Source organism: Zingiber officinale, chromosome 6B, assembly GCF_018446385.1.
Source record: "Zingiber officinale cultivar Zhangliang chromosome 6B, Zo_v1.1, whole genome shotgun sequence".
Taxonomy (NCBI): domain Eukaryota; kingdom Viridiplantae; phylum Streptophyta; class Magnoliopsida; order Zingiberales; family Zingiberaceae; genus Zingiber; species Zingiber officinale.
The window spans coordinates 104,104,766-104,115,621 of NC_055996.1; the positions used below are offsets into that span (position 1 = coordinate 104,104,766).

General features: G+C 36.1%; 2 protein-coding genes across 2 annotated transcripts; both read left to right on the top strand.

The window, feature by feature from the left end:
- The first annotated feature begins 1,328 nt into the window (after window positions 1-1,328).
- On the top strand, window positions 1,329-7,235 carry LOC121988617 (3-phosphoinositide-dependent protein kinase 2-like). The gene is made up of 11 exons (XM_042542143.1): window positions 1,329-1,927; window positions 3,011-3,191; window positions 3,308-3,360; window positions 3,437-3,538; window positions 3,604-3,709; window positions 3,792-3,870; window positions 4,825-4,990; window positions 5,885-6,019; window positions 6,085-6,254; window positions 6,521-6,743; window positions 6,827-7,235. The coding sequence occupies exons 1-11, from the start codon at window positions 1,754-1,756 to the stop codon at window positions 6,908-6,910; spliced, it is 1,473 nt and encodes a 490-aa protein (XP_042398077.1). The 5' UTR covers window positions 1,329-1,753; the 3' UTR covers window positions 6,911-7,235.
- A 224-nt stretch (window positions 7,236-7,459) lies between these two features.
- Window positions 7,460-10,531, top strand: LOC121988618 (BTB/POZ domain-containing protein At1g21780-like). Its single transcript, XM_042542144.1, has 4 exons — window positions 7,460-7,713; window positions 7,824-7,969; window positions 9,495-9,610; window positions 9,704-10,531. The coding sequence occupies exons 1-4, from the start codon at window positions 7,580-7,582 to the stop codon at window positions 10,304-10,306; spliced, it is 999 nt and encodes a 332-aa protein (XP_042398078.1). The 5' UTR covers window positions 7,460-7,579; the 3' UTR covers window positions 10,307-10,531.
- Window positions 10,532-10,856: the final 325 nt, after the last annotated feature.

Genomic DNA, 10,856 nt, shown 5'->3' on the forward strand with positions numbered 1-10,856 from the left:
TAATTACTTAAGTGCGATACTCGAGAACATTAATTTAATATTACACTTAATTTAATTAAAAAATCGAGAAAATTATGTTTTTTAATGTTATAATTTGGATTATCAATCCTAAAATGTGAAGCTAAAGAAAAACAATGTATGTTTTTTATATAAAATAAGTTGAAAAAATTAATAATAAAGTTTAAAATTATTTTTAATATATATATATATATATATATATATATATATATATATATAAAAGAGGTGTGCACCATTATACGTGGCTCATTATATGCTGTCCGTACATACCTATGATTTTTTTTTCCTATTTTCTAAACGCTAAATACTATATCTTAAATTCTAAATTTTAAATTAAAAACTTAAAAAAATAATACATAACATAGGCAGCCTATCAAGTCTTATTATGATTATTATTATTTAATTTTTATTTTCTTAAATCTATATATTATAGATTAAAAATCCTAAACTTTATCTCCTAAAAGATAGTTCAGATCTTCTGTCCCCATTTTTCTCTGTTCCTGTATCTCACTGTCGATCGGACGGATCAGATTACATCTCAAGAATGTCTTGCACATCACGAGGATACTACACACATCTTAAAGATACCATGATACATTGAGATGTAATCTGATCCGTCCGATCGATAGTGGGACACGAGGACAGAGAGAAATGGAGACAGAAGATCCGAACTACCTAAAAGATGGTATATAAAAAAATGTTATACCGTGAACGTATTAATTTTTTTTTTTTTGAATTTAGAGTTGAGGTATATTATTTAGAATAAAAAATAAAAAATAAAATTAAAATAATAATAATTCATTATTTAAAAAAAATAATATTTTCTTAAAAAAATATTATACATATACATCTAAAATTTTCAATTTTAAATAACTCAATCTCTAAATTTTAAAATTATAAATCAAAATATATATAATATATCATGTGAGTATTTAAAATTTAAAATTTTGAATATTATAATATAAGAAAAAAAATCTGAACCTTAAAAAAAATATTATTGGCTAAAATGTATTATAACTTAATTTTAAAATTTTAAAATCTCAAACGTTAAATATATGTAATATACTTTAAGATTTTTTTAAAAAAATAATATATATATATATATATATATATATATATATATATATATATATTTTAGTACTTTTGCTTTTTAAAAGAAAAAGGAAATGCAAAAAGGAAGTTTGTTATTTACCCACTTCCAATCGTACGTTTACACGCCGTTGTGTTGGTTGGATTAAGTGGGTCCCACAATGAATATGGAAAATAAAAGGAATAATAATTAATTTTAACCGAGAATATTTCACCCTCCTGTCGCCATGTGGGAACTCAGCCCCCTCCCTCTCGATTCTCTTGTCCATCCATCCCACAATTCCTTCCCCGATCGATCCCTTCCTTCTCCGAATCCCTTTTTGTAGCCCAACAACGATCGAAAATCTGCAATCTTTGGCCAAACCGCTAGCAAAAGTTGTGATTTTTAACCTGTAATCGCCTCCTCGGGAACGTCTAAAGATTCGGTTTAAGGCTGCGGCTGTAGCAGGCAAAGCCCTCGCTTTTCCTCCCTTTGATAAGCGGAGGAGTTGACAAAGTTGGGATAAAGAGATAATTCGCGGGTTCTCGTTGACCGCCCTCCGTCCTCGGAGGTCGTGACGGGCCATCGTCGCTCGCGGCCCGAGAAGAGAGGTTGGGTAGACAGCTGGTGCCTGGTGGCGGTCGTCTGCGGTGGCGTTGAGAAGAGATGGAGAGGGATTTCGAGACGAAGCTCCAGTTTCAGCAGCAGCCAGCGGTAGGAGGGGCTGGGAGCAAGGCGGTGCAGAGGACCAATAGCATTGCCTTCAGGGCGCCACAGGAACAATTCACCGTCAATGACTTCGAGCTGGGAAAACTCCTGGGCACCGGATCCTACTCAAAGGTTAGATCTTTCCTCTTTCAATTTGATCTCTTTCATTGTCCATTTGTTTCTTTCTTTTCCTCCGCCAGTTTGCTGTTGTTAGATCTGTCGCCATTTACCACTTTGTTATTTATGGTCTTATTACCTCGTTTTTTTGCTCTAAAAGGGATATAAAACCAGTGGTTTTTTTAGTATAACCGTATAGAAACAACGTGAACAATGCAATTAAAGAAGATATTGCCATTGTCATATGGTATGCTTGTGATATTGTGTCTTTGTGAAAGGCTCTATAATCTTGAAGATGTAAAGGGAATTGAGATAGAAAATTAGATGTGAATTCATGTAAAAAGAGTTTGAGTAGTGGAGTCGTAATAACGTATACTAATAGGGAACTCTTAAATAGTTCTAGATTTCTTCTCCACAAGAGTGACACTGTGACAGGCAAAGAATTGGATCTCACCATAATAAAACACATTGCAGTCTCATTCAAGAAACATTTAGGAAAGATGTTACCTCTATAAAACAAAAAGAAGGTAGAGTCGATACTCCAAAATTTCCTTCTCAATAAATTTTCATCTCGGTATTATTTCTATCTTCACACTTGGTTCTTGCTCGTCAAGCAAAATTTGGTATCACTAATTTTGCATACTGGCTAGACTCATGTTTATGTTCATTGCCTCAATTTATTGCCTATTTATGTTGCATGATATGTAATGGTCAGAACTAAAACTTTGATTCTGTGTCAAAACATTATAGTTTGATAAGTCAAGGAGAATACAGATTGTTCACTTATAAAACACTCAGTTTTGTCCTTTTTTTTTGGTTAATCTCTCCCTCAAAAGGCCATTTTTTTCTCTATTTTTTGTGCTTGACATATAGGCTGATGGAGACTTAAAGTCACTGGTCCTAGGCACGTAAAAAGGTTATTATTCATAAACGTAACAATGAACTAAAGCCCAAGATACTAGTCAATTTTAATTTTTCAAATATTTTTTTATAGTTATACATGGAATGCAGTGTCTTTCTGTTGCTTGTCTTTTCTTCATTGTTAATTGGATAAGAATGATAAGATAATCATACTGATGAACTTTTCTACCATCTCAGGTTGTCAAAGCCAAAAAAAATGATACAGGAAATGTCTATGCTTTGAAAATTATGGACAAGAAATTCATTGCAAAAGAAAACAAAGTATCTTATGTAAAGATGGAGCGTATATTACTTGATCAGTTGGAACATCCTGGAATAATCAAGCTCTGTTTCACATTCCAAGATACTTACTCTCTTTGTAAGTCTATTTTTCAGCTACAGATTTTAGTGTCATCTGTTTGGCTGTACCCTGTGCTGAATATATCCAAGATAGTTGATAAGATCTTTACATTGCATATTGATGTTACTTGGAAGACATGGCACTTGAGTGCTGTGAAGGTGGAGAGCTATTTGATCAAATAACCCGGGTACTGTAGAATGATTTAACATTTCTTTAAATTATTTTTTTATTTCATTTCTAAATATTTTGTTGGGTGGCTACAGAAAGGTCGTCTAACCGAGGATGAGGCTTGCTTTTATGCTGCTGAAGTTGTTGATGCTCTGGAATATATTCATAGCATGGGAATAATTCATCGGGACATTAAGGTAAGTAATGAATATGTGAATCTGACCCTGTTAAGAATTTCTTATTGTATATTCTTTTGTTGCAGCCAGAGAATTTACTGCTGACTACTGATGGACACATTAAAATTGCTGACTTTGGTAGTGTGAAGCCCACCAGGCATGCTCAGATAACGATTCTTCCAAATTCAGCAAGTATATATTGGAGAAGTTCTTTTTTCTTTTCCAGAATATCAAAGGGAAACACTAAAAGACAATATTTACATTTTCATGCTAGATGAAAAGGCTTGCACTTTTGTTGGAACAGCTGCTTACATCCCTCCAGAAGTTCTTAATTCTGCTCCAGCAGCTTTTGCGTAAGGAAACTAATTGGTTATAGGAAAAATCCGAATTTTCTCACTAGGATCTTCAAGTTTTCTTAGTTACCTTCTTTTATCTCTGCAATATACCTCAGACCAGCCAATCACTGATTTTTAACTATGATTCTGCTTGGGATCTTCTGAGGCTGGCATTTAGAAACTTGTGAATATCAGAACTAGTGTTTAATCTTGAAAAATTGAGATGAAGACAAGAGCATGCCTCAAAGAGTGGGTATAATGCATATGTTTGAGAGGCAACTGTGAGTCTTTGCTGAAAATAAATGTGTCATTCACCTATTGATCTAGCATGAAATTGTCTTCAACTATATACCCAGCTGAGTCAACAATAGGATTGGCTCATTCCACATTTTAGCATTCTGCAAAGTTGGTCAGCAATCATAAGAAACATATCTTATCTAATGCCATGTTGGTTCTAATGTGAGAACCGATTATATTGTCTCATATATATATGGGATCCATTATACGTTGGATCCATATTTGTTAATGTAAATGCTAATTCTGAGGAGTATGCGCTTTGACAGCACATGCTTATGCTGGAAGAAATACAGTTGAAGTTCTTGAAAATCAGTCCTCGTTGTCTGGGTTCAGTTATACTCATTGGATATTCTGATGTGTCGTATTTTAGAAATTAAACATACTATTCCATGAAACCATTGAATAAGCTTCAAGACCTCAATGACAGAATACTGAGTTAAACGGAGAACTTTCTCATCTATTGCACTTGCCATGGCTTAATTTTACCGTAAACATACGATTTACTATATCTATCCATGTAAGAGCACGCCTTTTTTTTGGAGGCATGTTAGTTGAAATTCTGTAAGAGATGCAATGCTACAGATTGAGCAAAATACTTGCTCAATGGAAAAGATAGATACATCAACTTTTACTGCAAATCTTGTTGCACTATTCTCTGATATGTTAATTATTCAGGAATGACCTTTGGGCCCTTGGATGCACCATATATCAAATGCTTTCTGGTTCATCTCCCTTTAAAGATGCTAGTGAATGGCTTATATTCCAAAGAATTATAGCGAGAGATGTCAAATTTCCTGAGTACTTTTCAGACGAAGCAAGAGACCTTATAGATAAATTATTGGTAAGCAACACCTCAGTCTCAAGCCAACCATTAAATTTCTCCCTATTCCTTCCACAATAATCTCAATGCATTAAACTATTAGCTTCTTGTGCCATCTAAACTTTAAGAACCAACTGACATCAATTGTCTTTAAGATAAAGACTGACTTTAATTATATGATCAACATTGATGTAACATCTTCCTCCTGCTCTATGTTGAATATGGTTGTCATCGACTGAATCATCATCATTTTCTCCACACGGTTCCAATTTGTTAAATTTGTTTCCTTCTTTGAAATCATAAGCAGCTGAAAATGAATCCTCCATGCTTGTTCTCTTATTGTCTGTTATCTATTCTTGTATAGGCTTATACTGTTTCTCGTCAGATATATGTTTCTCTGAAAATTAGCTGCTTGATTTGTACATAAGCCTCGTTTTTTCTAGAACAAGGGCGCCTGTCGATAAATAATTCTCTTCTGTATATTCTTTTAAATGAATGTTGAAACTTCTATGTAAAATACTACATGTTTAAATGTTGAAAATAAGTTGGGAGAAATGGAGTTTGCCTTAAATGCTCATATTATTATTGATATTTCTGTAGTAATTTTTTTTGTTGCATTTCAATAACTTCAATTGGTATGAGTGAGCTATTCATTGACTCCAATCTTTTGTAATATTGAACTAAGCCAATGAAAATGTATTAAATTCATGAGAAATCTGCCTCATAGTTCTGGTAAGACCATAATTAACTACTTTCAATTCAACTTTTGGCTTAAACAAGTAGTGCATAATCGGACTATCTTTCTTCTCTTTAATTTCAACTGCAAAGATTTCTGGTGTTTACTCCAGTTTGAGATATTTTAATAGATTGTAACTTGTTCTACTTCTGAACACATGCTTTCTGTCTCTATTGCAGGACACAGAGCCCAGTAAAAGACTAGGTGCTGGACCTGATGGCTATGCTCCCCTCAAGAATCATCCTTTTTTCAAAGGGATCAATTGGCAGAATTTGCGGAAGTTGCCGGCACCAAGACTTGCTCTAGAGAAGAAAGTAACAACTTATTCTTTTGCCTCACAACTAAAGTTCGGTTAATAGCTACCCTTTTTTCCATTCAGATCAGTGTGGATTTCGACATTCAAGATACTCCATGGAACACTGCACATATCGGAGATGCTACTGCTGACCAACAGAACATACCCGATGCAAATGTTGGTTTCGCCTCTTCTTCCGAAGCACAGTCTCATATGTCTCGGCTGGCTTCTATTGATTCCTTTGACTCTAGATGGTACACCAACGATTTCTCTCTATACCATCTTAACACTACTCATTAGTTATTTATTATCATCAACAATATCTACTCACAAATATCAATCCTATAGAATTTTATTTTTCATTCCACATGACATGCTCAATCCAGTTCTCATGAAGCAATTATCTCGTGCCGCATTCAAATTTTTTTGAAAACCTCTGATCGATCCAATTAGTGCTTTGTTGTTTCTGTTATTATTCTTTTGTGCTGTAGAAAGTTTCTAAAAATTGTGATCGTGTCAGGCAAGAGTTTCTGAAGCCCGACGAGGCTATTGTCATGACCTCGAAGCTGAAGAAAATTCGAAGATTGACTAACAAGAAAGTGCAGCTCATCCTTACTGACAGTCCCAGGTTGCTTTCTGTGGATCCATCCAGAATGACTGCGAAAACTAGTATAGTTTGGTCCAACGACCCCAATGAACTCAACGTCCAAGTAGCGAGTTCCTCGAGTTTCAAGATCTGCACCGTATGCTCCTTCACCCAGGCTTTGTTCATATTGTCCATTTATCGTATGCCACAAATCCTGATTGTAATGTGATATCATTTCAGCCGAGAAAGGTGAGTTCTTTTGAGGACCCGAAACAGCGGGCATGGCAATGGAAGAAGGCGATCGAAGGACTTCAACAGCGATGAACTTGCAGATTTCTTAAAAGATATTTCTAGTTACCCATACAGATTCGACTATCCAATACTAATTGTAGGAAAAGAATTTATTTGCTTCCTCCCTTTTTGGCTGCAATTGGCAAATGCAGGTGTTTGTAGGATCGTATTGAATCAGGATAACCAAGCATCCGCTCATGTACAACGATAGAGACATCGAGTCTTATCATTCTTTTATGAGATCATTGTTTTTCTGTAATCCTGTTGATGAACTCTGGCCTTGAACAATTTGTTTTTCTTCAAGTCATTCCTTCGAAAAAGAAGATTGTGATATGATAGATCATCTAATGTTATTGCAGTTGTATGGCTTCAAATTTGTGTTTATTATCAAATCGGTGTGTGATTGTAGGCATAGAAATCTAATATTTTTAATGATAAGAAATTAAAAAAAAAATAAGGGGTACTTTAACATTAGCCAAATATTGGGGGTGTTGTTAGATCATAGTAAACATTGGAGGTGTTTTTGAAAATTATCCTAAATGATTTTTTGCATAAATTATTTAAATCCCCAAGTCATATTAGGGCCACTCGCTTTCGTCTCGTCTTTCGATCGAGTGTGCTGCCTCTCGGCGCAGGATCTTGTACCTCACCCACTGCTCGCCATCGTCGGAATCGAAGAAGAAGAACAGGAAGAGAGCAGAGATGAGCTGCTGCGGAGCGGTCGCGAATGAATCGAAGGTGGAGACTATATCCAGGCTGGCGCAATGGAGGATCGAGACCTTGGGACCCTGCTCCTACCGCCGCTCCGATGCTTTCAAGGTCGGGATCTGGAACTGGTTCGTGCACTCCCTTCGGTCAAAGGATTCTGGATTTCTTTCTACTTTTCTTCCGTTCCTCAGTCGAGATTGGCAATTTTGAATTGAGTTTTGTTTGGAACGACCTTCAGGCACTTGTCCGTCGAGAAGAATCGTTACATGTACATCCGGCTTTTCCCCGAGCCTGCTCGAATCTCTAAGGAGCAGCCACCCTTCGCAAAGTTCGTGATTCGTGTCACCAGCTCTGGTCCCGTGCGCCGCCGCTTTGTCTCCCCTGGTATTCCTCCTCTCTGAAAACGCCTCTTTTTGTGAAAATCGTTTACAATTTTGATGAATCTTATTTCAAGCAATATATCAACCGAATTTTTATTTCTTTCCTTGTTCCAACATGTCTTATTTCTTACCACTGTTAGCTTTATTTCTTCTCGTCTTTGGTCAATTTTCTTGTTAAGGAATGATTTTTATGATAATTAGCTTGAATTATTTCTCTAGACGTTGCATGTTCAGGTTGCAAATCGGGGAAATGCGACTTGATAAATGTGTTTGTCAAAGGAAAACGAAACAAGCATATCGATTAGTCTAAACTAAAATCTAGTGGGAAAACTCCTTTTTTTTTTTTTTTTTTTTTTGCCGTGGCCAAAATGTTTTCTTTTGTCGCTCATTAACTGAAGAAGGACTCTAGAATTGAACCCAGATAGATAGGCGAAGCGTCTGAAGTTTGGAGTTCTGGCAATATCGACTGAGTGTGAGATTAATCACTTTGCTTGAGACTTCTAACTACGAGCTTAGACTTGTGAAAAAGATTTCCTCCTAGACTACTTGTACTAGGAATTTGTTTACTTATGCTCTCACTATACAGTCACTCTTTCGTATTTGAAGATCTTCTGGGGTTATATCTGCTTCTCTATGCAAATCTTTCCTTTTCAGGCTCCTATGATTCTTTCTTATTGGATTGTCTCGCTGGAGATAAAAGCTCCGACTTAGACTTCATCGGACAGTTTAAGACATCTCAAATAATGGAAAAAAGGCAAGTGTGATGTGATAATCATGCTTGGAATTGCTAGCTTGGGCTAGCATGCTCAAAGAAACTAATTAACTGGATTAGTTAGTTCAATGGTTGAATGAAAATCAGGATGAATTACAGGTTTTCCAATTTTTTGGCCGATGAAGAATATCTTCGTGTTCTTTCTCCACTTTCAACTCCAAGCTTGTGATGCTGAAAATCTTCTGTGATAACATATATGCCAACCATTATGCCATGGGTGACCTTGAATCCCTTCCATTCTCTATCAAATCTGATTTTTCTTTCCTAGGTATTTACTTAAAGTATCTGAGTTCAGTGACAATTACCACCATGCGTCAATATGATGGATTACTGAAATGAATGAGCTGTTTGATCATCAGAGCAAAGAAGCTTAGACTAGAGAATTTTCTGCATCCATCCTTCAGAAACGCCAATTGAATGACAAATAGTACTAAATGTGTGGGTACTAATTGTGTCAAATTGTACTAATTGTGTTGGTTTCAATATAAAAAAAATGGCAGTTTATCAATGTGTTTTCTTTGCCGATAACAATTCTCGGGTGACCTTATTCCTTACCCAGTGGATTCATAATAGTTACTCTTTTCAGCAATCTAATGACCTATAAAACTTAATCTTGATTTTCTTTACTAGAGATGAACATTTTTGAGCTATAAATTGCATCTTAGCTTTGGTGGATTCATGTGCTTTTTGTGTGTTCATTCCAACAACCTGGAGTAATTCTTTTGGGTTCATCAACGTCTCACTGACGTATTTGCAGTCTATGAGAAGCTGATCCGGACCAATGAAGACTTTGTTTGGCCTATAGATTCGACTTTCAATGGGCGTTTTACAATTGATGTAGAATTTCTCGACTTAAAGATATCTGCCTTGGACGTAAGAACTATTTTTCTCGATAGATATTACATTAGATGCTAACATTAATATGACACTGTACAAGAATTTAACTGAAATCCATTTTTTTCACAGGGTGCTGAAGGTTCTTCAATATGGCCGAATGAGGGCTCGCTGCTGCCCCTCTCAAGCAAAAGTACCTTACGATGCGTCTCTCGTATGCTTCAGGAGGGCATTCATGCCGATGTTACAATCAAAACCTTGGATGGTGCCCTGAAGGCCCACAAGTCCGTCCTCGCTTCAAGCTCACCCGTTTTCGAGAGCATGTTTCTGCATGATCTCAAGGAGAAAGAGTCATCTACGATAAAGATCGAGGACATGTCGATGGATTCATGCTCAGCTCTTCTGGCTTACATGTACGGGACTATCAAGCAGGAAGATTTCTGGAAGCATCGCCTTTCGTTGCTGGCTGCCGCGAACAAGTATGACATCGCGGACCTCAAGAACTGCTGCGAGGAGAGCCTCCTGGAAGACATCAGCTCCAGCAACATCCTCGAGAGGCTTCACGAGGCGTGGCTCTACCAGCTGAACAAACTGAAGAAGGCCTGCTTGTCTTACCTGTTTGATTTTGGAAAGATATACGATGTGAGGGACGACATGAACAACTTTTTTTGCCATGCTGATCGAGAACTGCTGCTCGAACTGTTTCAAGAAGTTCTTACAGTTTGGAAGCCTTGATGATCGCCGCGGCACATTCTCGATTGTGACCATCCTTGACAAACTAAGATGTATGAGTTGCTTGCTTTTGAACTTGTATTTGGTCTCCTACGATCTTATATATGCCTAAGGGGTTGGTGCTTGTATACCAAGGTTATACTAGTCGGGCGCCTAGGTGGGGATTAGATGTTACTATACAAATTTCATAGTGTCAATATAAATTACATAATAAATCATATTTTATAATTCTAATATAATAACATTAAATTTAAAATGAATTTAAATTTACACAACTAATAAAATATTATAAATTTATTCTACTTTTATTTTTTTATAATTTTTAATAACTTGTTCTTCATCATTGGACATAAATTTAATATCATTATTATGATTTTCCTTTGCTAATTCGGATGCAAAATCATCCCATCTTGTGAAGTCCTCTCTGGAGCTTCTTTAGGATTGTAGATTTTTATCTGTTTCAATTGCTTCAGCAACCATTTGCCAAGTGATCCAATCTTGTACATTTGAAACTTCTTTTACAAGGACATCGGTATTTCTTTCTTTCTCTCTC

Bases quoted from the DNA above. Each gene is read 5' to 3' on its own strand.
- LOC121988617 (XM_042542143.1), top strand. From the start codon at position 1,754: ATGGAGAGGGATTTCGAGACGAAGCTCCAGTTTCAGCAGCAGCCAGCG. The intron at 1,928-3,010 runs GTTAGATCTTTC...CTACCATCTCAG, and splicing joins GCACCGGATCCTACTCAAAG to GTTGTCAAAGCCAAAAAAAA. The intron at 4,991-5,884 runs GTAAGCAACACC...TCTCTATTGCAG, and splicing joins ACCTTATAGATAAATTATTG to GACACAGAGCCCAGTAAAAG.
- LOC121988618 (XM_042542144.1), top strand. From the start codon at position 7,580: ATGAGCTGCTGCGGAGCGGTCGCGAATGAATCGAAGGTGGAGACTATA. The intron at 7,714-7,823 runs GTTCGTGCACTC...AACGACCTTCAG, and splicing joins AAGGTCGGGATCTGGAACTG to GCACTTGTCCGTCGAGAAGA. The intron at 9,611-9,703 runs GTAAGAACTATT...TTTTTTTCACAG, and splicing joins TAAAGATATCTGCCTTGGAC to GGTGCTGAAGGTTCTTCAAT.